General features: G+C 40.5%; 1 protein-coding gene across 1 annotated transcript in view; it reads right to left on the reverse strand.

Annotated features, from left to right (window-relative positions):
- Positions 1 to 302: 302 nt before the first annotated feature.
- vwa5b1 (von Willebrand factor A domain containing 5B1) overlaps positions 303 to 27415 on the reverse strand; it is a 32965-nt gene continuing 5852 nt past the window's right edge. Inside the window, exons 6-21 of the mRNA XM_042491844.1 lie at positions 25122 to 25246; positions 22505 to 22681; positions 20774 to 20884; positions 20455 to 20657; positions 17928 to 18042; positions 17516 to 17701; positions 17084 to 17273; positions 16280 to 16479; positions 14177 to 14423; positions 11834 to 12127; positions 11220 to 11357; positions 10135 to 10269; positions 8938 to 9009; positions 8375 to 8444; positions 6843 to 6966; positions 303 to 3361 (exon numbers count right to left, since the gene is read on the reverse strand). Of these exons, the coding sequence (XP_042347778.1) occupies positions 2702 to 3361; positions 6843 to 6966; positions 8375 to 8444; positions 8938 to 9009; positions 10135 to 10269; positions 11220 to 11357; positions 11834 to 12127; positions 14177 to 14423; positions 16280 to 16479; positions 17084 to 17273; positions 17516 to 17701; positions 17928 to 18042; positions 20455 to 20657; positions 20774 to 20884; positions 22505 to 22681; positions 25122 to 25246 (3047 nt within the window). The 3' untranslated portion in view covers positions 303 to 2701. The remainder of the gene's footprint in view (positions 3362 to 6842; positions 6967 to 8374; positions 8445 to 8937; positions 9010 to 10134; positions 10270 to 11219; positions 11358 to 11833; positions 12128 to 14176; positions 14424 to 16279; positions 16480 to 17083; positions 17274 to 17515; positions 17702 to 17927; positions 18043 to 20454; positions 20658 to 20773; positions 20885 to 22504; positions 22682 to 25121; positions 25247 to 27415) is intronic.

Raw genomic sequence — 27415 nt, forward strand, 5'->3', positions numbered from 1 at the left:
TACATGTAAGAGTACTGTCTGAGGTGGAAACACTAAACAGATCTAGGGTCGAGCTACCTGTTCATAGGTGGTGCTTTGGGTTATTATACCTAAAATATTTGATGGAAACGCAGATTTTGCAACTGCGGAGTCATCTGGCAAGGATGGCAGAGCCAACATAGCAGCAGTAGCAAAAACCATGTGAGCAGAGAAGAGCACCAAGACAGGGCGTTTTTTATTATAACAAGAGGGGTCCAAGCATCGATCCCTGTGGTACCCTTTGTTTTCAGCAGTAGAGCAATAATGGCTATAGAACCTGTAACTTTGGTTGGTGAGTATTTTTTTATTTTTTTTACATGCACCTGCAGAGCTGATCATAGCATCAACAGTTATAAAGACACTACAGAAGCTTTCAACAGCCTCAAACAGTCAACAATCATTTATAAAGGCACACACAGCAAGTTGCAAGATACCGCACTATACAACTGACCCAGTACATAAAAAATACAATTTATAACAATTACAGCTGCACTTACTACTGCAATTACTGCACAAAAAATTACTGTATGACATCTATCGTATTTGTCATTTCAGAGAGCAAAATACTGCACTACCGGCTCCAATGTGGCAATTCGGTCATTAAACATCATAACAAACACCTGTTTTCATGCAGAAGGATTTACGCAACTCAGCCTGAGTGAAAAAATGAATAAATACCTGAGTAAAGCAACACTGTGATGGACAAGGAAAATCAATACATAGGCAACACACAAGAAAAAGAATAAGAAAGAAAGAAGGGTACGTAATGTATATTTAAGAAAGGGGCCAATCATTCAATCAACAGATCTACATTTTCTGCCAACTTTACACCTTGGTTAGGCACTTGCGGTAGATGAACTGTGAGCATGACAGAACCAACACGTCCTCATACCCAAAGGACAAAATAGGCCGTCTGCAAATGACTCCCAAAACGACATATGACCATTGGAGAGTACCAGCAACAGGTGCTATTGAACGTTGGGAAACGATCACAGTTTGAAAGAAGAGGTTAGCGTTTAGGTTTAGGCAACAAAACCTCTTAGGTTAAGTTAAGGAAAAGACCATGCCCATTGCCGCAAAGCCCAGCTTCTCCGAAAATACACACTCGCTGCAGTTAGTTTCAGGGGCTGTTTACCAGACCCAAGTGTCTTAGATCGACCCGTCCCTGTTTTTTCATGTTTTTTCAGGCAGGATCCCTCCTGTGTTGCTCATCTTGAGGTTTCTACCATTTTTTCCCTGTTAAAGGTGTTTTTTGTTGTGGGGTGGTTTCCTTACCCGCTGTGAGGGTTCAAGGACAGAGGGATGTTGTATGTTGTAAAGTCCTCCAAGGCTAATTGTGATTTGTGATATTTGACTTTTTAGATCAAATTGAAATTGAATAGCCTGGCCTACAATGAACTTTAACTTTACTAATCTGTAAAGCACGTTGGGTTTCCTTTTGGTATGAAATGTACTTACCAATTGGTTTTTGTGCCTAAACCACAAATTTACAAAATAATGTACAAATGTAACATACATACATGCATACATTTTTTCTGACAATTGGGTTTTCTAACTGCAGGGAGTGTGCATTTTCCAAGAAAATTGACCTTGGGACAATGAGTGTTTTGTTGATGACCAGAACTTTGGTATTTTGGGATGTTGCAATGATGGGGAGTCCCCTTTGTCAGTTGGTTTAATTAGCTATGCAGCAATTACAGGGTGTAAATATATTAACTATGTAAGGACTGGTTTGTGTGGTGAAACCTTTTCTAAAACGTCCTTATACATAGTGAACACTTAACTTGTAACAAGGTGGTGGTTGCACCGTGTGTTTAGTGCTACCGACTTTAGTCCAGGTCTGTGTTACTTTTTTTGAAATGAAAAACTAAAGCATGATCAAAACCTCTACTCCAAGACGGGTATACTCAGATAAATGAAAAAATATAAACCGTATGTCTCATTAAATAATAAACAGTAAATTACATGCTAGTGGGATACACATTCATAGATTCCCACCAAAGCCACATAGCTTTTTAAACAAACAAATATTAACATATATTTTATGTTCTCTTGAGCTGTTTGCATATTTTTCCGTGTCTGCTTTAATCAAACTGAAGAAATGGCAAATAGTAAGAACACTGTAATGGTAACAGGCAGTAGAAAAGACAGGCAGTACTGCGAGCAAGTACCCAGATGTTGTCATGTAACATTTTTTCCACAACACAATCAATCCAAGAAATGATGTGAAGATGTACAAACAGCACGTGTCAATCAGTGGAACAGTTTTCTCTTACATTTGTTTTGCAGCATTGTCCCCAAAACATCAATATGATGACAATAAGAGCTTTTCTCAGATGGTCAGTGGTCCAGCATGCTACTAAGTTAATACTGACATTCGTCGTCATGAAACTCAAATCTGTGGCATAGCTCTGATCTGATCCCTTGCTGACAGGGATCCAGCTACAGTATATGGCACCAGCGAGGTAACAGCTTGCACATAGTGCCTCTGAAGAGCCTGTGATATGTTTAGAGGAACAGCACACGGACAAAAGAAAATACACATCGTTCACAACTGCAACGGCAAAATCAGACTCCAGAGGACAAACTGCCAAACAGAGAATAGTACAGCTTCAGTTAGCATAGTATCATATGGAGCTGAGTTCTTTCAGTCGTCTGTGTTTTCAGCCGTGGTTTAGTGACCTCAGACGCTGTTGGGGTTGTAACAGAGCATGTTCAGTTGCAGGTTTTCATCCCAGTGTCTGAGGATGATGAAGAGCTGGTTGGCAGCAGCCTTGACGGAGGCTAAGTCTCGGCCTTCCGGGATTTCCTGTGCACTCAACCACATGCTGGCCTTGGCGGCTACCAGTTCCCACTCTATGAAATGACTGGCGGAGCTGTGCTCCAGCCAGGCGAGGGCCACAGCTGTGGCCCACACCATGCTCTCTGGATCCTGCATCCTCTTTAGCATGCCACCGGGCGATGCTGTTTCCAAGCCCCCTGACCCGGAGCCTCGTCCGCTGTCCCCCTGGGAGTGTGGGGAGAGCAGCGGCTCAGCAGCGGTGGACAGACTGCTTAATGAGGAGGGACCAGCATCCGACCAGGAGCTCTTGGATGGATGAGACGGGCTGTGGATGCTTACAGGGTGCTCTGCAGGTTGTTGATATGTTTCTGGTTCACACAGTGATCTGCGTTCGCCATCGGCGCTCTCAGCGCGGCGGCTGCTAGAGTGGGACAGGTGCCCGAGGCTGGTGCGGTGACTGGTGAAGGGAGACGTCCACTTTAGCTTGTCCATGGGCACGCTAATGGCATCACACAGAGCTGTGTCCAGGGGAAATGCACCGCTAGCCAACTGCAGCAGCACCTGTGCAAAAGGAAATAGTTTATACCTTGACATAGAAAAAGCTTTGTGTTTGTTTTTTCCCGTGTTTTAATCAGCGGTGTAGTAATATTTAAAGAGATGGGGTTGCTTTATAGCACCAGTTCTGTCAGCAATTTGTGTTTTTATGCATAGCAAACAAACACAATAAGACGTGAGGGAGCACTGGATCAACTAATTTGAGTGCATGCTGTTTTACTGCACTGCATATTATAACAACATTCGTCTATGGCTTATTACTTCCTGATCCAATCAGCAGCTGGGCATGAGCTGCCTCGCAATAGGACACCTCCATGGCTGTTGTTAAAGGAGGAGAAATAATTTTTAGAAGCAGCCATTCTGATCGTACAGATGTTTCCTTTCCTTTGAATTTGAAAAGTGATGAATAATACATGAACAAGGTGCTGTGCGCTGAATAATTAGAGTGTCCTTCAAGGTCTCGATGGTTTCAGGTAGAAGCCGAGTGTGGTCTTATGATATTACAGTGAGTCTGGACTCTGATTTAGGCCCCCTATTGCTCTATCACTGACAATGCTCATAAAATAGGATTTGTCATTTGCTTTTACGACAATTGGGAAAAAGAAACCTGCTGCATGTGTTCAGATGACTTGATTAAAGAAGTATTTCACTGCTGGAAAGATGGCCTTTTAATAAAACTAGGATGTCAATGCAATAGAAAGACGTTTTTGTTCAAGAGGTAGAAATCCTACAAAGGCCAGAATGCATTGCAAAAAGGCTGACAAGGGTTTCTGAAAACATCTGAATCAAGAAATTGGAAACTCAGTAACAGAATCAAGGTTTATATTTGATCAGTGCTGCTTAGTTTTACTGTTTGATCTCATTTTTTGCAGGAAGCAGTATGGCGCCCACTTCCTGTTCACAAATTCTCACTATTACAGCCAAATATGGCACTAAAATATGTTTCTAAATACATATTAGGTGAGAAATAGCCAGGGCAGCAACATAATCTTGTTTTATATTCAATCAGCACTGCCTAGTTTTGTAGCTGTCTCTTGGTACAGTTCTGTACGTACAGTTTATGTGCATCAATGTATGTCAACCAGTGGAGTTATACTTGGGGGGGGGGGGGGGGGTATTCAGGCACGGGTTATAAGGAGGGAATTTTACTACAGTTCATCTATTCTTACTACCCACTACCCTTGGTCAATTATGGGTAAAATTAATAGTCATATACGTTGTGAGTCTCGCTGTGTTGTTGTTTAAAATGCAAGCTAAATACTATTTATTCAGTCATGTGCAAGCCAGCTAACAACACAAATTTAATACAAAATTGTCTGTTTTTAAACTGAAAAATGCAACTGTTAAAATCACTTTTATCCACCACTGACTTCCTGTTTTTATAGTCTCCATATTATTTTATTTTTTAAATTAGAGACTAATTAAACCGTCAAAGAAACTGGTAATTTGGGACTGATATGCAAGCAGTGCTTCTGCGTTGGATTTGAGTCAGATACAGCGTGCTTACATGCTGACACCTTAGCCCCCTGACTGCATCGTGCTGCAGATCATAAATTATTGCTCATTTTAGGTATTTTAAAATCAATTATTTAGACAGCACGCTCTATAAGTGATGTATCAACAATGTAAGCGATGCAAAGAAAGAATAATCTACAAAATACAGAAATAAACTCACACACACTATACAAATGAAAAGCAAAGACACTACACTAAGCTTATTAAAGCCTCTTAGGGTGATAAAAAGTGATCCTGAAGGGTGCTCAACGAAGTCCTCTGCCAGGGTCACAAATCCCCTGAGCTTTCTGACACCAAAATCAAACACCAGGCTGGATTTGCCAGCAGCGATTTACTGATCTTGCCAAGAGTTTCATCATTTTATCCTTATAGGTGAAAATCTCTCCAACAAAATAAGCCAACTAAAGGGTGCGACTTTTAATTTCTTCAAGGCAACTATTTGAATTCATTCTTTTTATGCCAACTGACTGAAATTAAGTCTCCTAAATTATAATGAATATGAAAAGCTCACAAAGCTGGCGCAGATGAAATTTTCAAAGCTATTGTGAATGAAAATGGCTCTTTTACTTCAGTCTCGCTCTACGTTGTGGAGATGTGCCTGAAATGACAAAGATTGCTAGAATTGTACCAGTCTTTAAGTCTGGTGATGACATGCACACCTACCGAACCATATCTATATTGCCTACTTTCTCCAAAGTTTGAGAGAATTGTGTAAAGTAGACTTGGGCTTCCCCTTAAAAGTCGTAGATTTGAATCAGTATTTGGAGACCCCTCAGTTGCCTTAGATTGCTTCAAGTCAAGCAGTCGTTTTTTGTCCGGGGTTTTTGCTAGTCAATGTGCTGAGCAGTGTGCTACTGGGGACGTTTTGGTCTCCAGATTTTGCAGCGGAGTCAGCGCTCTTCACTTTAACGCTACTCAGATACTTGGCACAGAGAGAGAGAGAAAACTGCTCTTCTGCTTAGAAGTGGTCAGATTACAGCTCACAGCAAGTTATAATACACTGCTGTCTCTGGTTTTGTTTGATGACTAGTTTCAGCAAAAAAATTTGTTTCACATTTAGGATCCGTTATTAGAGCTTCCTTACTATATCACATGAATTCTGCTGTCACACTGAACGACCCGCCGAGCCTCATTCAAACTTAAAACTTGACAAACAAAAGGAATTGTTGAATATTCATGTTGAATTAACAATCAAAGCAGGATTTCTCCTCCAATTGTCAGGGGTGAATGGGGGGTAAAGGCAAAAACTTCAGTGGTCTAAGCCAGGCTTAAGTGATTGCTTAGACAAATCAAATATTTTTGTCCCATCACAGTATGGCTTTAGAAAAAAGAACACCACTCATATGGCGATTCTTAATCTCATAAATTAAAAAATGTCAGTGGTCACATATCTCAAAGTAAAACCATCAAATATGGAGTCCCCCAGGGATCAATTTTAGGGCCGCTTTTCTTCCCTCCCATATTCTACAGAAAGCAATTATTGCTGATGATGCAAATATAATAACATCACTCAATGGAAACATAGTCATTTCGCAATTGTGTTTTATCGACATTTCGAAAATATCCTTAAGTTTTGCGTTAAATCTGTCATGTAAACCTGCCTATTGACTGACAGCAGACCATTGACTTGGTTGGTCAGGGTCCTTAATGTCTCAGGTGTTCAGTTGTATATCCATATAATAGTATAATACATGCACTTTTTGAAATATTGTACAGACTATCTGCGTAGTTTCTAGGGCTCCAGATATCTTAACAGGGTGTTCTTTTTCACATCTCTGTTAAATATTCTAAATTCTTGTATTTCAACAGTTTTATGAATAAAACTGAACTGAAATATTCAAACTGTCACACAATGTGACTCATTCGTCTCCTCTGACAAACCCACAGTCAGTTCAAATTAGTGTCAATCAAAATAAATGCAGGTTGACAAGAGCATTCACAGGATATAGATATATGGATATCAACTGCCCACCAGAGGAATGTAGTCTTTATTCTCGTTGTCACTCTCTCCAATCGAATCACCGGACTTGCTGTGAGATCGACACATGAATCCTTTGGCAGCGCGAGTCAGGAGACGAGTCCTGCTGAGGGCCAACCTGACAGAGGAGAGGGAGAGGCAGATGTAAATCACAGTATGTGAAGCACGTACCAACGTTAGATTTACATATCTGACATATCTCAACAACCATTCAATAGATTGACGTGGAATTTGGATCACACATTCGTAGTACCCAGAGGATGTGTCTGTATGAACACCAATGACAAGCTCCCATGTTTTGCTCACCGCCTGCTGAGGAAAACAAAAGTGCTCAGCCCCGAAGTTAGCCAGCGAAGTAAGCTTCACACTGACCCTGATCCAGCTCTCTTAAGGTGGACAGTTAAGGTGGACTAGCCGTGATCTCCGCCACTCCTAATCAGACAGTATCTCTGGCTGCTGAGTTAGGGACACAATAATTGATCCCAACCAAAAATTTATTTGCCGTCATTATTGCTATAAGTGTTAATTACAGTTAAATTATTGTTGCGGGGTTAAATTTTATTGATTATGTGAATGTGTTATGTGAATTTGTTAATAGTGTTTTGTATTAATTTCTGTTTACAATATATCTAGGTGTACTTCAAATTGTTAAGAGGTTATATATTCAATTTCCAGTTCAAATTTGCCTTTGCAAAAAAAAAAAAAAAAAAAAATTTAAAAAGCCATTCTTTTACGCTGTTAACCGCCATTATGTGTTTTATTTTGAAAAAAGCACTAATTCAGGCACCAGTACTATTTTAGAAGTATTGTTTTGGCACTGGTATTGCAAAAAACTGAGCCGCTAAGGGCACCCGATAGCTCACCTGGTAGAGCGTACAGAGGCTGAATCCTCGCCACAGCGGCTGCAGGTCTGATTCTGACCTGTACGGACCTTTTGCTGCATGTCATCACACCGACACTGTCAGTGTGATGACACTGACACTGTCCCCCTTTTACACTCAAGCTGTCCTGTCTGAAACAAAGGTAGACCCCCTGTTGGGTAGGGACTAGCATTTTTTGACAAATGAGCCAACGCCCACCAAACGTGGGCGGTGCACAATGCACTAAACTTAACAGCAAAATGAACCTATAGACCTGTGCAACCAATCAAAAATATTCTCGGCGATTAACCATTGACATCCCTGGTCGGAGAGCAGGCGAGAGGGTCATTCTTGACATTGTCTCCAAAATATAAGGAAAAGTAGTCATAATAAGGTTGACCCCATTGTTGGGGCTCGGATCGTGTGATTGGAGCTCTTTTCTACACTGTAGCATAAACATCATAAACAAATGTCACGAAGATGATAACGTCTCCAGTATAAAACAGCATTAGTAAAGTAAAAACGGAGCAGTGGGAGTGCAAATGTAGGTGGATCAGCAACAACCAATTATACCTAATATGAAAGCTCTGAGTCGCTGTGTTTGCTCATGCAGTGTTACCACAGCTACAGCACATCTATGTAGCCAGCCAGTCTTCAATCACCCACCTGGCAGAAAAAAGGCTTTCCACCGATTTCTGTGATTGGTCAGAGGTCACAGACGGACTCCTCTGGGAGACTTGGAGACAGAGAGGCAGAGTTAGACAAGGGAAGGAGAGAGAGAGAAGCAGTGGCATTTTATTGTCACTTTTTTGTTTAGTTCTCAACACGAGTCACATAATAAAGAGGTAAAACACCCACTGAGATGCAACAGCAGCAGCGGAGGACACATATTCCAGCTGTCTCTACTCTGTGGGTGAAGCACTTCTTCTTGTGTGTGTGTGTGTGTGTGTGTGTGTGTGTGTGTGTGTGTGTGTGCCTTCACTAAGTGCTCATTGTTTGTTTTATTTAAAAGGTCCAGACAGCGTTTGTCAATACAAGCCACAAAATTGAGTCGACTTCTGTCATCACTTACAAGACAAGGGACTAAATAAAATGTCAATAATCTCATGTTTCACATTCAGAACGAAGCAGCAGCGATGCTCAGAAAAAGACAACAGACTGGCAGACGGTTTATGTCAACGGTGATGAGATGCAGCAAATTCACTGACCGGTTGATGTGTTGTACGTACCCTCTGTGAAGCTACATCTCTCCCAACCGGAGGAGGAGGGGGTGCTGCACGGAGAGACACCCTCCTCTCCATCTAAGACAACAACAAAAAAATATTGGAAATTAAATCTCAGCTGTCCTTTATTCTGTATTATTTTCTGCAAAATCATTCCTTCTTTTCTCTCAACCTAACCAGACATTGTTGTGTTGAAGAAGACAGCTTTACCAAGCAACACTGATGCAGCTCATCTGCATCTGCGCCTGCTGTGCACCTCCTTTTTTTTGACTGGCAGTGCCAAACAGATGCTCGAGCAGTGCGCTAGTCTTAGCTCCTGCTGTTGCTATGCCACCACTGAAAACCAATTTAAAATGTTCTGCCCTTTTGCTGAAGTTGAAGTATTTTTAATGTAAAGCAGCACAAAGCTCTTTGGGTGCTCAGTATCTCTGAGCTCCAAGTGCTGGAGGTACAACACAGCAACCTTTCTATTTCTGATAAAGAAAGAATAAGAGCAAATGTATAAATATCAATTCTCAAAAATCAAAAAGGACCTCTACTCACTGATTTTATTTACAGTAAAATAGGCCTTTTACCTTCCTCTGTAGCTCTTACATTATTTATTTCTGTTGGACTTGGTGGTTACTGATCTAGGAAGTTCCTTCCAGGGGCGTAGCACCAAATTCTGGGCCCCATGCACAAGTACTCTCTGTGGCCCCCTCAGCCTTCTTTTCTTGATTCATGTCTCTTGTGCAGTGATAATTTATTTATTTATTTATTTTACAAAATCAGTTTGCTTTCTTTCACTTTTCTTTCTAACTTTCATTTCTTGGAACCCCAATTACCCTTTATAAGTGTATGTTGGTGCTCCAGCAGCATCAGCAGTCAAGCACTCAGCTTTGGCTGCGTGCAGAGACAAATCCTAATTCAAGGGCAGACTAAACCATTTTGTGCCTTTAAGGGGTGTGAGGGGGCTCAGAGGGCTTCCACTATTTTTTACTACAAAGTTTAGTCTTTCAAAGATTCATTCAGATGATTTAATTTAGTTTTGGCATAAATTATTTAGAAATAAAAATTGCAAACAAAGCAAACTTCATTTCTTTTAGAGGGCCCCCTTTCAACTGGGGCCCTTGGTATTCAGCTCCACTACAAAGCCCCTGCCTCCTCCTCCTATGTGTTTAGTTGGGATGAAAGAGAGATCAATATATATTTAATTCAGCGTACTGTTGGGCAGCAGGACATCTTCGGCTTCCTCAGACATGCCGCCAGACTGAGAGCGACCCAGTCCGATGGAGTACCCTCTGTTCTTCCTGCTCCCTGAACGAGAGCTCGAGTGTGAGCCCCTCTTTAGACCTTCACCTGAAAACAAAATCACATTTTTAAGGGGTTTTAAAGTAGTTAGACATAAACAGTTTTCACCAGGCTTGTACCTTTGTATGATGCAAAATTTGGAAGCATGTTAAGATTGATATAATTTTGGATCTAGATTTGCTTTAGACTGAACCATAATTATATTTTAGTCTCAGTGTGTGAACACATCAGAGTAGGACTGCCAACAACAGTGTTAACATGAGGAGCGAGATCTACAGGATGCATCACTGAAACTGAAGTAATAGTCTGATATTTGGGGAAATATGGTTGTGTGCTCTTTTGGCTTGGAGCAGTGAATCTCTGGAGTCTCCACTGGTTGCCTGGCAACCTCAAAATGACGACAAAACTCACAACATTCACACTGGCCTTAAAATAGGCCCTAGTCCAGCAATGTAGTGATATCATGGTTAGAAAAAAAAGAAAAGAAAAGAAAAGAAAAGAAAAGAAAAAGAAACAGCAAAGACTCACTGAAACACAACTGGTTTTGGTGTCAGAGAACTGTTTGCAGGCAGCTTTGCAGGCGTCTCACTCTCAACTAAGTGTCGCACCATCCGCCATCCCCTCCACTGCCCGATGACTAAGTCAGCTCATATGCTACATCACTTTTGAAATGTTGGTATGACGCATACGAAACATGCAACTATAATACATTTGTCGTTTGCAGAAACGTACAGTATCAACGTTTTCTCCTGGCGACTGGGCTGCAATCTTTTCATCTAACTTTTGGCAAGCGAATAAGAGATGAGAATACTTTCAGTGACACTGCAGCACTCTGTAGCACACACAAGGTAACTTTATAGACTTTTCTACAAAACAACAGGAGCTCGCAGAAAAGAAGTTACTCCAGGTTTTGTTTTAGGACTCTGTGCTCTGTTCACGGCAAGATTTAAACAATAGGCGGTATAAAGACTTCATCACATCAGATCCACAGGACTCACCGGGGTTTGTGTATTCAATACATGTCTGCAAATACTCATTAGTGTCGAGGTCGATGGGAACAAATGCTGTGTATTTGCTCAGAATATTGCAGGCTTTGCTGGTGTGAATAGCGTATAGTTGGTACTTCCTGCCAGAGCCTGTGAATAATGAAAAAATAATTACATAGCACATCATACATAATATTGCATACCGCTAGACTGTTTCAAAAAATACTGAATAACATTATTCCAAACATACATAATGCATTTACATTACACATATATAAAATGCGTCTTAAAGGAATAGTTTGACATTTTTAGCAGTGGCCCACAGCTCTATTGCTCACACTGTCTGGCCACCGTTTCGCTTGGAAGTCGTGTGTGTGTGTGTGTGTGTGTGTGTGTGTGTGTTCATAGATATGGTAGATATTTGCAGAAAAAAATAAGGAAGAATGTCAAGAAAACTATATTCAGAACACTTATAATTATGTGTTTAAATCATGCTGCTGAAAATGTTGAGCCGGGCCAATGCCGAGCCGAGCCAGGCTAACGAGACAGCAGATAAGCAAATTTTACAAAATGTTGTATACCTAAAAAGAGGTCGATCATATCAAAACCTTAATCATTGTACTCACCGTGCTCAATCTCGCATTCCTTATCGGCCATGTGCTCAAAGTCGCATATGATGGAGCGTCCCGCCATGTGGTGAAATGTCTCGTTCCACAGCTCCTCATGGACCTTTTCCTCACGTTCCCGGCCGTTTAGGTAGGGCTCGATATCAAAGACGACCTCCCACTTTGCCGGTTTCCCACACAGCAGCCCGGACACCACAGCCTTACAGTCACCTTTGAGGTGGTTGGCTGCACCCAGATCTGAAGTTTGGGTCTCCTGTGGTGTTTCTGCCTGACACAGCTGGTGTCCATAGCCATCTGAAATCCACGTTATATTCCTGAATGTGAGTATTTTTTAAAAGGATGGTTCACCCAAAAATGATACTTCAGTAAATTAGATTTAGATGAGATATACTTCATTGTCCCTGTGGGAAATTTGCCTTGGACTTCAGTGTCTGTGGTATAAAAACAACAATACATACACAGTAAAATACAAGAATAAAAAAGTAACAAATACACACATTATCTTTTCACCCTCATGCCCATGGAAGGTCGGGTAAACTCCAGGAGTCTCTCTGTGTGTGGGGGAGGCTTTGACAAGCTCTCATTGGTCTTGTGCAAGTGTGCACAAGTTAACGCAGCAAGTTAACGCGGCTCCCACAGTAGGAGCTACAGGCTACAGCAAGGCTAAAAACATGAGACCAGTGACTTGGATTACTTCAGACGAGCAGTATGAAGACATTTTTGGTTTTATTATGTATTTTTTTAATGTTTGAACCCTGGTCACCATTTGCCTCAATTTTTTGAGTGCAATGCCTTTTCCCTGTCAAACTCTGGCAGTGCTTTGTGGACTATAAAACACATCGGCATGAGGGTGACTAGATAATAACTGAATTTTCATTTTTGGGTGAACTATCCCTTTAAACGGTTACTCAACATGTATTCATATCCGGCTGAAGCCTGTCAGCTGTGACTGCTCACTTGAGACTAATTCAGTGTTCAGCCTGCTTAAAAAGACCTTCAGTAATTGTTTTCTTAAATGCTTCCACTTTTGTTCCTGATTAAGTGCCTGTTTTGTTCCCAAATTTAGAAAACCATTTCCTGTCCTCCTCCAGAGTCACCTCTGTGCTCAATCATCTGTCAGCTTTTGTCGTGTTGGAGGATGGATGTCATTTAAATCCCTTTTTAAGATACTTGTCACGTCAGACTGAATACATCCACTGTGGTCTTAAATTCAAGGGCTGGGATTTGAGTTACTTTCAAAGCAGATTTTGTCTGAATAGGATTTTATGTTATGTTATGTCATGTTAACCCTTAGGGCTCTAATATAACACTTGTATCACTGCACACAAAATTCCCTTTTCAAAATTAAACATTTAAAAACATTAAACATTAACACTGTTTTCTGCTTGTATTGAGTAATTTTTTAACCATCAGTCCCAATCATAAATATCAAATATTCATTAATTTTCAGAATTTTAACCCTTTAATTGCCAGGTGCCAAAATTAGAGGAGAAAATTGCTCTCATATGTAGCACGGTCAGGTTGATGATATTATATGTAAATGTTTAACAATGACAGAATGTCACGTTGTGTGGACGTTAACATTGTAGATGTTGGGTTTTGTTGTCCATACTTACATACTACAACTAAATATTCTAGGTCAAAAAGTTGTTGGCTTGAGATGTTTGGAAGACATTGGATTTTGGCAACTTGACAAAAGAACTTTAAACTAAGGGTCAACAGATTATCAATCTGGCCGATTATTTGATATTTGGCATTGGCATTGGCCGATATTCTGTATCTGAGTTTTATCTGAATGATCGCCGCTAAAATTAATTAAAAAATGCAAAGAAAGTGTCAGCTTGGCAGGAACTGTTCCTTTGTAAAACCTTAGAGAGCCATTTTTATTTATTCATTTTTATTAAAATTTTGACTATTAGAAAAAAAAGGTTGCTGTGTTTGAGTTTGTCATATTCCAAATTCGAAATATTGACAGGAAGGTTTTTCGTTTTTGTTATAAATTCATTTCAGTTCCAAATATCAGTTTTCGGTCTCATTAAGTACCAATAATCAGTATCGGTGTCAGATATTGGGTGAAAACCCAGTATCAACCCTTACTTAAAACCAACATTATATCAACGTCATCTTTCATCCATATTCTACATCAAACTAACATTGGCACTGTCCCGAAATTGAATTTTGATCACCTGATATCACAACAAGACACAAATATTGTCTGTTTAATTTTAGGCAAAGACAATTGCTACTTTAAAACTAATAACAACTTTTAAATGTTCAGTTGCTTTAAGACGTGTTTGGTTTGGTTTCATTCAGTAAATCCTTCGTAATCCTTCGTGTTCTCACCTGAATCTCCCATGCTGCCAACAGACGGGCTGTCAGTGGACGATCTGGATCCATCTTCCCCAGCGGAGTTGCGAGCTGTAGGCGTCACACTGACGCCGCTGGGCTGAGGGTTGTCCTGAGACTGCGTGTGGAAATGAGGCTCTGAGTCGGCTTCCTGCTGCAGAGGCGGCTCCTGCTGAGGGAGCGGCCTGTGACAGCTGGCAGGACGCCCTCTGGAAGATGTGGCGCACAGGCTCGCCAGCTGCGGCTGCAAACAAAAGAAAGTTGTTTCTTTTATACCCCGGGGCAATCAAGGTACGAAACGTCATCTGCTAATTGTGATTCTGGTCACTTCAGGGTGTGTATTCACACAGTACTTTCAAGTGATGAGGAACATACAGATTCTTGTTTCCATGAGGAATATCACATATCATGACAAAGTGGTGCAAACATTTAGAGACTAAGATTCTTAAACTCCTTTTATTTGAAGAAACACATAAAGATTATTTATATTGCAACCATTGCTGCAACCTACAATTATTTTCATTATCGATGAACATGGAGATCATACTTTTGTTTAATCCCTTGTTGACATGGTAAACATGGCGTGATCTGGTCATGACCAAAACCAGACCAATGAGAGTCCCTCACTGCACGACCTATAATAACATGTGGAACGTGCAAACTGCAGACACTCCTTTAATTCATCTAGCTGCCCTGACATCACCCGATGTTTTGTGACCTGCTTGAGGCCTGGAGTTTGGCATGTCGTCTGTCACCATCTTGTTTTTTTGGAGCCAGAAGTGACCATATTTGGATGAGAAGGTGGAGCAATGGAGGATCTAATCTTACTCATCTGCTGCGTTACAGAAAACTCGGGATATTTCAACCTCCTACTAGAAAAAATACAATGGAAAGCCATTCAAAGTCAGAGTTCCTACTAGTGAACTGTGTGCGTGACGTCGCACAATGACAGCATCCATGGAGGCCACAAGATATACAGAACATCAAAGTATACTGAATATACTATACTGAGTATACCATAAAATAAAATGTATAACAGCGTCTGTTACCTCTGTTTCGTTCATATGTACAAGAAGGCGACCCCGCTGCAGGTGCAGTTGTATATGGACTAGCTACAGAAACACCAGTTTGTCACTGTATTTTCTTTACTTATGGTGCACTGGGAACCCTGGGAAGTCGAAAGTCGGAAATTTCAACTCAGAAATTGTGACTTTGAATGGAACACGGCAACAGACTATGGTGCGCCTCGCAGAAAGCCTGTCAGTCGAGAACTTAAAATATGCGTAACTTTAAGTCTTCAAAACATGTAAACAAGTTATAAAGTTATAAAAATAATTTTCCCCTAATAGTTGTCATGAATGTTAAAAAGTGGTGTAGACCGATCTTACGTCGTAGTTTCTCATTTTGAAATATTCAGTAAAGTATAACATAAGATTATTGCAATATGATCAAATTATTCAAATTAATATAATAGAAGGATTATTTATTCTGTTGAGAGTTTTTGTAGAAGCAAAAGCCTTAACCCCTCTTGCTCCTCTGGCAATCAAATTATTATCCTAATTTATGTCTTTAATCCATTTGGCAATACCCAAACAAATGAATAAAAAGTAACTTTATTAACTCATAATTATGAGATATGGATTAATCATGGCATGAGTCCGTTGGATCCTCTGCATAATTTACAAAGAGAAGATATAATCTCTTCACAGCCCAGTGAACTCTGTTTAGTTACACTGAGATGCTCCCTGAGCAATATTCAAACCTAATTACCATTCATAAATTGTGCCCCTCATTACTGAGCAGAGCACATTAGTCTGTTCTTCATTATACTGCAATCCATGTGAGGGTCAGATCGCTGTTTAATTTATCAACACCGACTGCGTCATGATACACAAAAGATTCTTCTGCCTTTGTCACCTCACAGATCGTCTTTTGTTTCATGTGCATGTGTGTAAACAAAGAACACGTGCATTATTATAACACAACTAAACTAAATCATGGACTCAATCATAAGTAATTGCTGACCCATTTTTTCCAAAGTAAACCAGAGCAGTTCAAGGCAATCATGTGACTATTACTCATCACAGTGTGAGACTGCACCTGGTAGTCGGTCCTCCACTGCGCCTCGTGCTCAGCGCTCATCTGGCCAATCAGCTCCTGGACTTTGGCTCTCCTCAGTGGATTCTTTGCCACCACTGAACTGGGATCACTGGGAGTGTAGGCCTTCTTTGCTGGGTTGTAGTCTGTTATTTGGTTGGTGCTGTATGCACGCCTTCTTGGAGATGTCTTACAATCCAGACCTTTTTTTTGTTAAAAAGATAGAAATAGTAAAATAACGATCCTTGACATGCACGTCATACAAGTAATATTTGAAACGTTTGACATTAGAATTTCATGTCGTGTGGACGTTAACATTTTGACAATTTGCAGACGCTGGGTTTTGCTGTCCATTCCTTACGATTAAATGTTTTTATTCTAGTCAAGATGACGTTGTCGTGAGACGATTGGAAGACTTTGGATTTTGGTTACTCAACAACAATCTGTTTTCAGTATTTCAGGTCAAATTGTTGTTGCAAGCAGATGTTATCATTACATTGAATTTTAGCCACCTGACATCACAACCTAAATTTAACCAGTATCAACTTTTAAGACATTGGTGGTCAGCTGGTTGGTCTTACAGGTTGCGTTTTCACTCTTCTCTGACTTCGGAAACCTTAAAACAGGTTTTGTATCAAACCTGTTTCCAAGCAAAGAACAGATACACAGCAGCTTAATCAGGCTTTATATCACCATGGCAGCTGAAAAGCTGTCCTCCATTGTCTGGCCCAACTGGCCTGAAAGGCAGTTTTTTTGTCTGAATGCCACAAAAGACAACCAAGTCTAGTAAAAATGTCTGCTTCTTACCCGTGGTGTCTTGCTCGGTGGCTGCAGGGCTGTCCGTCATGGCATCCTGGTAGGAATCATACAGAGGTGCGTCCCTGTAGGACCCCTGACTGTCGCTACCTGTCCTCACCGCGTCCTCATCTTGAGAGTGGTAAAACACGGAGCTGGCTGACTCAATGGAGCGCATCATGCTGTATCGCCTCCTCTTATCCTGTTGAGATTTTGAGAGGGCGACACTGAATTCACAAGGTTTAATTAAAAAGCTTTTTCATCACTTGCCCTCGGCCCTTTTTATCTCTTAAGGAACGCCATTCAGAGGTGATAAGAGGTTTAAATGAAACAGTTAAATAATTTATGAACTAATTTGAGGCTCTTTCTCTGAGATGTTCACAACACATAAGGTCACCCTGCATACAGTCTTCCGTCTCTTTTCAGCCGATGTCTTGCACTTACAGATTTAGGGTTGGCATGGTAGCGGGTGGTGTCGCAGACCACACTGTAGCCGATCAGACTGTCCCCTGGAAATAGGAAGGTGTTACCAACAGGGGACAGCAGCACTTCTTTGGTCTCGGGAAAAAGCCAATCAATGGAAATGTCACTGAGGACTGGAGACAAGGTTTTCTTCAGAGACTTTATCATCTGCGGAGTCAAAAAAACAAAAACAGACAGAAATAGACATTCAGATATAAAATACAGCTTCTCCCTCACCAGCACATAAAGCATATGGCGTCTCTGAGATATGATTTCCTCAGTGGTATCAGCGGCAGACACTCAGTGCTTAGAAACAAATGCATAATGGCTCTCCGGTGGCCCTCAGAATAGCTGGCTGTCATTAGGAGTGATACACAAAGCTGGAATCGAGTACCTTGGGCTGCAGCCTCTCTCCGTCTGCCAGGAACTCTGCGGTTCCTTTGGAAACTGTCGCCAGTCCCTGCACCAGCCTCCTGCAAGCATTCTGCCCGATGCCGAACGTGAAACATCTGCGCAAACACATTAAACAGTACGGCTCCGTAGACAGATTGAGACAGACTCATGCATGATAACAGGTGTCCTCTCAGGATGTGCACACATTTTGCAGAGATCTAAAGAGATGCCGCCAGGGCAGATAAAAAGATTATAGAAGTGCATCAAGAGAAAAGACCCGGTCTTCTCTGTCTCTTTCAAACGTGGGCTGAAATCCTCACATGCTTTCTGTCCTCAGCAGAGTCTCTATACTTGATAGGAGTTCATCATCATTACTGACTTATTACAGTTGAGAGGCTGGTTGGATGTACTGCCAAATTTAGGGAAACGTCATTGGAGACAGCTTATGGTGGTGAAATGAACATTCGGCTCAGAGGCAACAGCTCTGTTGTGTGATCAGACTGCAGATTATAGAGAGGTGTTTTATTGAGTCCAGCCCAACATACAGCTGTGTAGTAATGATGCTATTTAATCATCATATTGATATGCCACACCTGTCAGATGGATTGATTACCTTTGAAAAAGAAGAGAAGCTCACTGACACAAAATTTAACAAATCTGAGACAAAAAAAAATGAGAGAAACGTATTTACTGAATGCATTAAAAAAATTTTTAATTTAAACCTGTAAAATAAAACAAAAGTGTCGTGTTTAAATTTCACAGAAATCTTTCACGGTGGAAAACTGTGATATGCCGCCTGCTGCCTCTCTCTGGGAGGTCGGCTGATGCTGGATTTTACCATTTTTGCTCCATTTTTCTCAAAGGGATGAGCTGGCTGATTTCATTACACCAGCTACATCCCTTTTGCATTTTTAATGAGACCAACGATTGAAACGGAAATGTCACCCTCTCCGTAGTTAAAAACCTAACGTTGATTTTCGGGACAGAGATTCATCGTTGTTTGCTCCTGTGTCGGACTGGCTGCGTTGATTTGTAAGCATAGTGTGATAATGACCCAGGAAGTGTCGACGCATTGGCCGAGCTCTGTGTACCTAATGCAATCATCTGGGGGCAGTCATCCATTAAAAGGGGGAAGACAAAAGTCAATTATTTCCAGAGTGACTCTGGAGAGGCAGCCACAGTGTGAAGCTTAGATGCAGCCGGCAGAATAAAATGATTTCCCAGTGTATCGCTGATCTACTGTGCCACCGGCGCTCGCTCTCAGTTGACAGTTGGTGTTTGCATCCTTCAGGGAGCATTATGACTTCCTTACTCCGACTTTAAAACCATGTTCTCTTTTAATCTAACATCAAGGCTGCACAAAAGTCGCTCTGCCGACAGATTCTTACAGTGTTTGACAATCACACAACATTCAATGCATACTTCCGTATGTCATTTTGAGAGGATTATAGTTGCAGAGCCAGGTGATGCATTTAAGCCGCTGACAATCCCTGGATGTGATTTCATGTTATCCATCAGCTGTGCCTTTGACATTTACATAATGGGCATAAACAAAAGAGGAGTTTATTATCATTGGCTTTGATGCAACCTACAGTCGCATCTCTCCCAGTGCTGTTACTACAACATCCATGTCACTGTGGAGCAGTGTCGGTACAGTAGTGAACTACATGTTTTACAAGTAGTTGTAGTAGTAGAAGTCAAACAGTTCAATTATATATTTTTTGCCATTTTTTTGTGTAGTTAATTCTTTGAAACCTGGCTCAACAACACTTTTCTTGTGCTGCATTCAGATGCCTTTGAAACCTGAGACAATTGGTTTGATTTATATATCAAAAACAAGGGTAAAAAGGCAAGAAATGTCCCACAAACTGTAAGAAATCAGTAATATAAATAATATATATATATATATATATAATATATATATATATATATATATATATATAAATGAAGTGAAATGAAGAATTTTTTTATAAAAGAGGGGAGGGTTATTAGAAAATTATCCCAAAAATTAGGGACAATTTCCATGACTAGTTTTTTTGGGGGGGTTTATGTCCTGAGAACCAACTGGGGACTTTCTGGGGTAAACTTAGTTAAATGGCAATTTTTGCTGGCATGTGAGTTTTGTGCATTATATATTTTTTTATAATTTTGTATCACATCTACATTGTCAATATGGTCATTTTTTATGTGATTATTTTTGATTATGATTGATTATTTTTCTTGAGCAGCTTTAACCAAACTACATTTCCCTTCAGGGAGGGTTGACTGTAGTTCAACCTCTTCTAGTGTGTAGTAATTTGTGTCTTGCACAGCAAAGCTAAAAACGTGGCCTCCCAAACATGTGCTGCAGTGTCTGCAGGTATGAATCACATTCAGCAGGAAACGGATGTTTAGCCACACCAGCTTTGACAACAAAAGGTTCCTATCGACAACATGCCCAATAATGCTGCTTGTTACTGATCTTTTCCCTTTACTCTAACATTCAGAATACAGCTCCGTTCGGAGCCCGAGTGCGTTTACAGTAATACCTGATGTGGCGAGCATGGCTGCGGACCAGCTCGATAACTTTGCCTGTGTTGCTCACGGCCCCGTCAGTGAGCAGGAAGAGTAGGCGGGGGTGTCCGCTGAACATCGGCTGCCTCAGGATCCAATTGAGCGGCGCCAGGATGTTGGTTCCCCCCATGTCGGCTCTGATCTTCCTGACATACTCACATGCAAAGGCCAGCGCTTCCTGAGATGGAAGAGAGAAAGCATAAACTGTTGTTTTTTGAGTTGCAGTATTTTAAAAATTGCCTTGGCTCAACAGAGCTCATTTAAGTGCAGTTATGTAATACAGCGCTGCTTTACCTCCTCATAGTTCTGGCTGGTTGTAAACAGTGATTTGAATGTGGAGCCGAAGCTTATGATGTTAAAAAGGCAGCCTGGCACAAGGCTCTTGAGAATCACCACCATGGCGTCCTGAGAGAGAGAGAGAGAGAGACCAGGAGCAGATTAAGACTGTGAAACCTTTAGAGAAAATGAAAGGCAAAAATCCTTTCCTCATTAGCTGCTTAATGTTCTGTTGAGCTGTTTCATTTCTCCTGCAATACCACAATGTCTACTGATGTACTGAACGTGGTGCACCACACAGCTGTCAGCGCTGCACAGCAGATTTTCTCAGGGAGTGGAGTGAGTGCAGAGAGTGGCGTCACGCAGTGTCATTTCATCCTTCACTGCTTCCTCTACAGCTGAGTGGCACTTTCTAGGTGAATGCCACTTATCTTAACTTTCAAGAGCACAAGATCACCACACAGTCTCTAAAAAAATAACTCTTGTAGGCGCATTAACAACATATGCAGTGTTCCAGTTCTTTGATACATTTAAAAGGCATTCTGCAGGATTTTTTGAAAGTGGTAAATATTTATCACATCACTGGTCTTTATCCAAACTTTAAGGTCAGACACTGCTTGCAGTGCAACAGTCTTTTTTTGCTTTGGAAGCTCCCTAACTGAGTGAAATGACCCAGAAGTATCTAAGTGGCAGCCCAAACTTCCCTAAATGTCTACGGACAGGTGCTTGAATGCTTTCTTTCTTATCTCTTTTAGCAAAGTGTACACTGGACCGCCCTTAAAAAGGAAAGAAGATGCTGTCCCACTTTGCGTTGCAACAGCAACATTTAAAGTGATGCACCATTCATTCATTCATTCATTATCTGTAACTGCTTATTCTGCTCATGGTCACGGGAGGGCTGAAACGATCCCCGCTGACACTGGGCAAGAGGCGGGTACACCTTGGCCATCTGTTGTTGTCTTTGGGGTCTGATCAAGTGCTTTTTTTTCTAGTTCTCTGATGCCAGTTTGGTGCGTGTGGGCCATTAGTCTTTATCAATTTTCTTTCTTTCCTTGACTTGATGATGTTTTCTATTGAGGTCAAAGAAAAGGGTTTAGAAAAAAAAAAGACATACATTTTTTGACAATTCCACAGCAGCAGGTAGTATCAGACACATCCAACAAAAGCCTCGTAGTCTGAGTCACCAGTGAACCAGTCAGCATCACACCACAGGGCAGGGTCACTGCACAAGCAGCCAAACAACGTACCAACATATATATAAACTAAAAAATCAAGCTTGAATGCGTCAGCTCTGTAGGTATTCAAGAAACATCACATGAAGTCTGATAAGACCTCAAAGACCCGCTGTCTAAAACCCAGAAACTGAGAGGCGTTTGGTGAATAGTGAATGACTTGTCGGATCGATATCCTTGTGTACATGCCCTTCACACAGCTGGCTAACCACGTCTATAATCTCCAAAGACTGCAGATTCAGTGCGGCTGTGAGTCTTGAAAGCAATTATACAGCCTCTAATGACATATTGTGTGTTTTGAGACATTAGTTTTCCATTTAATAGCTTTATTTTGATGTGTTTGGTGTCAACACATTTTAACAAATTCAGCAGTTGCAAACATCTTTTTTTTTTAAATAACATCTTTAAACTGCTGATAATGTTGCAATCTATATGTAAATCAACGTGTTTGCCTTAGCGTATGTTTGCATCTGTGCAATACATACAGCGCTGGACACACCACTTAGATTAAAAATACCTTCACACGGTTGATGTTAACCCCACTCATGCTGCCGCTGCGGTCAATCAGGAAGATAAACTCTCCGTGAACCTTCCTCAGATCAGAGCTGATGGACTTTAGGTCGGGGCAAAAGTTCAACATCACCACAGGGTTGTGGAGGATGTCCTTGTGGAGCCGTCTGTGAATGATATCTACCTGTGAATACAGAGGAGTATAAATCACATTTAAATGGGAGATTTGGCACAATGAGATAACTGGACTTTCCAAGAAATGGCAGGCTTTATTCTCACACTTAAAGATGGCAAAAAAAAACACACACAAGTGATCAGGTTGATTGCCGGAGCACATCAGTTATTATAGATCTGCGGGAAATTCTAGGCTGAATGTGGCGAGCCTTTGGAGTGTTTCCATAGAAACCCGTTTTTATGGCTGAGTGCTCTTTCTCCTTCCCCTGTTTCAGTCGGCTGGTCACTTAACAGCCTCATCATAGCAGAGATGTAAATGGACACAAAGCGGGTTGAAGAGAATAATGCTGAACTGATACAAACATTCATCTGCGATGGTGGAATAAATACCTTAAGTACCTTCACATAAGTACTATTTTGAGGTTCTTGTACTTGACTTGAGTAAATGTGAATGAAATGAAGTGCCACACGGAGAGTGGTAAAGACTGCACAGAGGCACAATATCATGAACAATACTGTGCAACAAATGCTATTTTTGTGGAGCTGCAGCAATTATGTTGCATTGTTTAGTTATATGCAACAATATGGTTCAATTCAGTACCAGTGATGAAAGATGTCCAATCTTTATTAAAGTAAAAGTACCACTACCACACTTTGAAAATACTCCTCTACAAGTAAAAGTATAATCAGTACCAAAGAGGATCATTTTAATTTCTTGAAACAGGGTTGTAGGTACTTATCCATCTTCAGTGTATTACAGTACCTACAGTACCAGGGCCAATACTGACCTTAATATGCAGATTAGGTATCAGCTACACAAGGTACATTAAATACAGATTCTTCGTCATTATCGCGTTAAATTCAGTGTTTCTGATATCGCTTACATTTATTAAAGTCACGGGGATTCTCCAACTCAGTATTTAACACCAATCCATGTACTAACGTTACATCAAAAAGATACTCTGAGTATCTGAGGTATTTGTATTGTGAGGTTTAATGCATTCCTGAAAAATCTGTTTTTTTAAGGGCGGTTGTATGAGATACACAGTCAGTGTATAAATATATCAGTCGGCACACCTCCAGTTTGGAGAAGCAGAAAGGCGCACCGCCATGGAAGTTAAGCCATGTACTGCTGTGTACAGGGACAGCAACAAAATGTATCTTAGCCACCTGAAAAACATTATATCAGTTTACACTATATTTAGTATATTTTCAATGCTTTAGCTGGCTGTTTTGCAGTTGAATCAATCACTAAACAATCATATGTGATTGATTCAGAGCCACATCGCTCCACCACACTACCCCTTCTTTGTACTGTGTTATTTATTATTATCCTATTTAACCATTGTAGTGGCTTAACTAGTGACTATTTTTGATTTTTTCAATTATTTATCTATATTGTGCACCACAGGGAGTTTGCACTTCCGTTGTATGCTTGTTCATATATTGACAAATAAAGTTCTTCTTCTCTCATAGACAGTGATTTCTGATGGAGAAGTTGTTCATGGCTTCAGTTCCTCGTATATGCTCTTTTTAAAACCACCAGACTCCACTGAAAAAAACAGTAATTTCACCTCACTGAACACAAGATTTGCTGGTCATCTTCTGCTCTCAATCAGTTACTTAGTTTGTGTTATTGTATGACTGAATATGAACTAATCCTTCAAAACGCCAAAGTCACAAAATAACACGAACAAAATAACAGACAGGCAGCTCCTGTGTTCCGCAATGATAAATTATTTTTTTTCTCAATGAAATCTGGCTTTGAGAAGAGTGATTTAGAAGTGTAAGTTTCCATCAAAAATCAATGTCTGATAGCAAGATAAAGCTGTGAAGATATCCTACACATAGCATACACCTAAACTGATTTTGATTTTTTTTAGATGGGACTTTCTAAATGACTAAAATAAATGTTGTTGCTGACCCTGTCTACAGCAATACATTACCCAGCTTTCTGCCTGCTTCTCCAAACTGAGATCTACTGTACACTGACAGTCGATAAGTACCTTATAAAACACCACTTTTAAAAAATCAGAGCGATCCCTTTAAGTACATTTTATTGATAGTATTTTTCTTTTGATATTTTGACTTACGTAAAGTTGTGACTTCTTCCACCACTGATATTGGACTGCATGATATTGTTAGATAAAAAAACAATGTGACATAACTGCTGCAGCTCCACAGAAATAGTATTTGTTGCAGAGCATCGTTCATGTGCTGCTGTCAAGTCTTTCTTATTCTCCTGGTAGTATTTTATTTCAAACAGTTATTGTCATTGTAGGTACAACACAGGCTTACACAGTGAAATGCAGTTGTAATACCTTTTATGCTACACACACAAAAAATGTAGTACATTGCTGTAGTGCATTTTTTGGGATTTGTATCATGAGGAATGTCAACAGACATGAGAGTGTCGCTGCATGTGGTGCTCATGTCGATGACTCACTCACTTTCCTCTCGTTGCTCGAGTCCTTCTTGGTGGCCTTTATGAAATCACTCCGACCGTGAAGATACTCGTCGTACTCCTCCTGCGTCATGTCTCCGTTCTCAATGAGCACATGTGGCAGATGAGGCTCTAAAGTGATACAGTGGGTCAGGACACAGATATTACTATAAATATTGCGGACAGATTATAGAGCAGATGGACAATGCCTGAGTGTGATCATCATAGTCAATCATTCTGTTTCTATGGTGGTAATCTGTGGCGAAGATTTATCCCCGTACTGATGAGACAATGAGGAGGTGGATGCATATAAAGATGCTGCATCACAGCTGGGTCTCAAGACAAGAAAATGAGCTCAGAGGGTTGAGTGAAATCTGAGGATTTGGACTGCTATTTCTCTTCCGTGCAGGGAAATGGCAGGTCATGAAAAGCTTTATGAAGCATTTATTTATTTATTATTCTTTATAAAAAGGCCTTAAATTAAAAGGCTTAAATTTTCACAAAGATATCAAATATATTTACTAGCTTGTTATTGGCAGTATATTTATAGCATTAGTTTAAAAAAAAAGCTATTTTTGCATCATTTCATCTTTCATTGCTCATCGCCTTCTTCCCATGTTTTTGAAAGACATAAAGCCAATGCACTCAGGTTTCAAAGGGTTAAACTGCCTACCCAAGCCTGAAATTACATTCTACAATGAAATTAAAAATTTCTTCAAAAGTCTTAAATTTAACTCAACACTTCTTGTATAATTTATGTCACAAAATCCATGTTTGTGGTCATTAAGATGCCGAGCTGATGATGAAAATAGATTGTTCCTTTCTGTTTCTTTCTCTTGTTTGTTGTAGCTTGTTATTGACAGTATGGTTACACCATTAGTTATAAAATGTGCAGGGAGTCGGGATTGTGTGGTTCCCCAGAGTCGGTGTTTGTGCCGGCAGATTTCGGGCTGCTGCGGCCGCTAACTGAAGGTCAGCCGCTGCCTGCTCTCCTCCTGCCTGGTCTGTAGCAGCAAGGCTGACGACGCGCTGTGATTCGAGGCTCCTAGCTCACATCAGCTACATAAATGTCACATTATTGTCCTCCGTGGAGGAAATTTGTTTTCACCGTCTGTACAAATAAACACACGGTTAACACGCAGGATGTACATAGACAAGAACATCAGCGCAAACACAAAAACAAGTCTGTCACAATATGCCCATGCTATATGAAACAGTAAAGGCCGTGGGCACAGAGCTCCTTCAAAGGTGAACTTTAAGCTGCAGCTATGAGCCTTCAGCTCCAGTTAGCTGAGGGCTAAACGATGAGCAGCATTTTCTCTCCTTCTCTGAGAAGCTTTGTCAATATGGAAACTTTTTTTGGTTGTCGAGCAGTGCAGGCGGTAGCCAAACTGGAATAGCAATTTTCTGTGCAAGACCTTTTGCTTTCATCAAAGGCAAACAGCCAAAAGCTGCCAAAAAGATGCCATAATTTACCCTTTGAAACCTGGAGCAACTTCACTTTTCTCATGCTGCTTTCAGATGACTTTCACAAGTACATATTTAAATCTTTGAATCCAAATTGGTGCAATTTCTCTCAAGGCAATGAGCAACTTGGTAAGAAATGTTCCGCGAATTAGCAGATTTAGAAAACCATTTTTAAAAGATAGGAAAAAAAATATATTTATGATTATCATAATAACATATTCAAAATTATGTTACAGAGTAATTCTAATGTTCAAAGCATTTTTTCCAGGCTTTTCCTTGTTTTTTCCCTTTTTTTTATTTGTTTTGTTTTTTTAATTACCAATTTTCAGGTTATTTTTGTGTGCTTTTTTTTTTAACAATTTCCTTCTATTTTTTGGCGTAATTTCATCTTTCATTGCTCCGCGCCTTCTTCCGATGTTTTTGAAAGAACTGAAGCCAATGTGATTCAGATTTCAAAGGGTTAAATTGCCTACCCCAGCCTTAAATTACATTCTACATGGTATTAAAAATTTCTTCAAAAGTCTTAAATTGAATTCAACCCTGCTTGTAGTAACTTATGTCACAAAATCCCATGTTTCTGTTCAGTAAGAAGCCAAGCTGCTGATGAAAATAGAGCCTTTCTTTGGTTTGTTGTAACTCACGCCTGCCTGCTCAGTGTCCTCATCACCCATCTCTCTCTGCTGGAACTGAGCATCCATGTGTTGATTGAAACTGCGGCACTGATCTGAGCTGAATTAAATTGCCGAGTAGTGGCAGCAGGTCTGTTTGTGAACAAAACCTTCATAAGAGGCCTATTGGATCAGCGAGTCCGGGGCTCATTCCTGCCTCTGGGAG

Source organism: Plectropomus leopardus, chromosome 8, assembly GCF_008729295.1.
Source record: "Plectropomus leopardus isolate mb chromosome 8, YSFRI_Pleo_2.0, whole genome shotgun sequence".
Lineage (NCBI taxonomy): Eukaryota > Metazoa > Chordata > Actinopteri > Perciformes > Serranidae > Plectropomus > Plectropomus leopardus.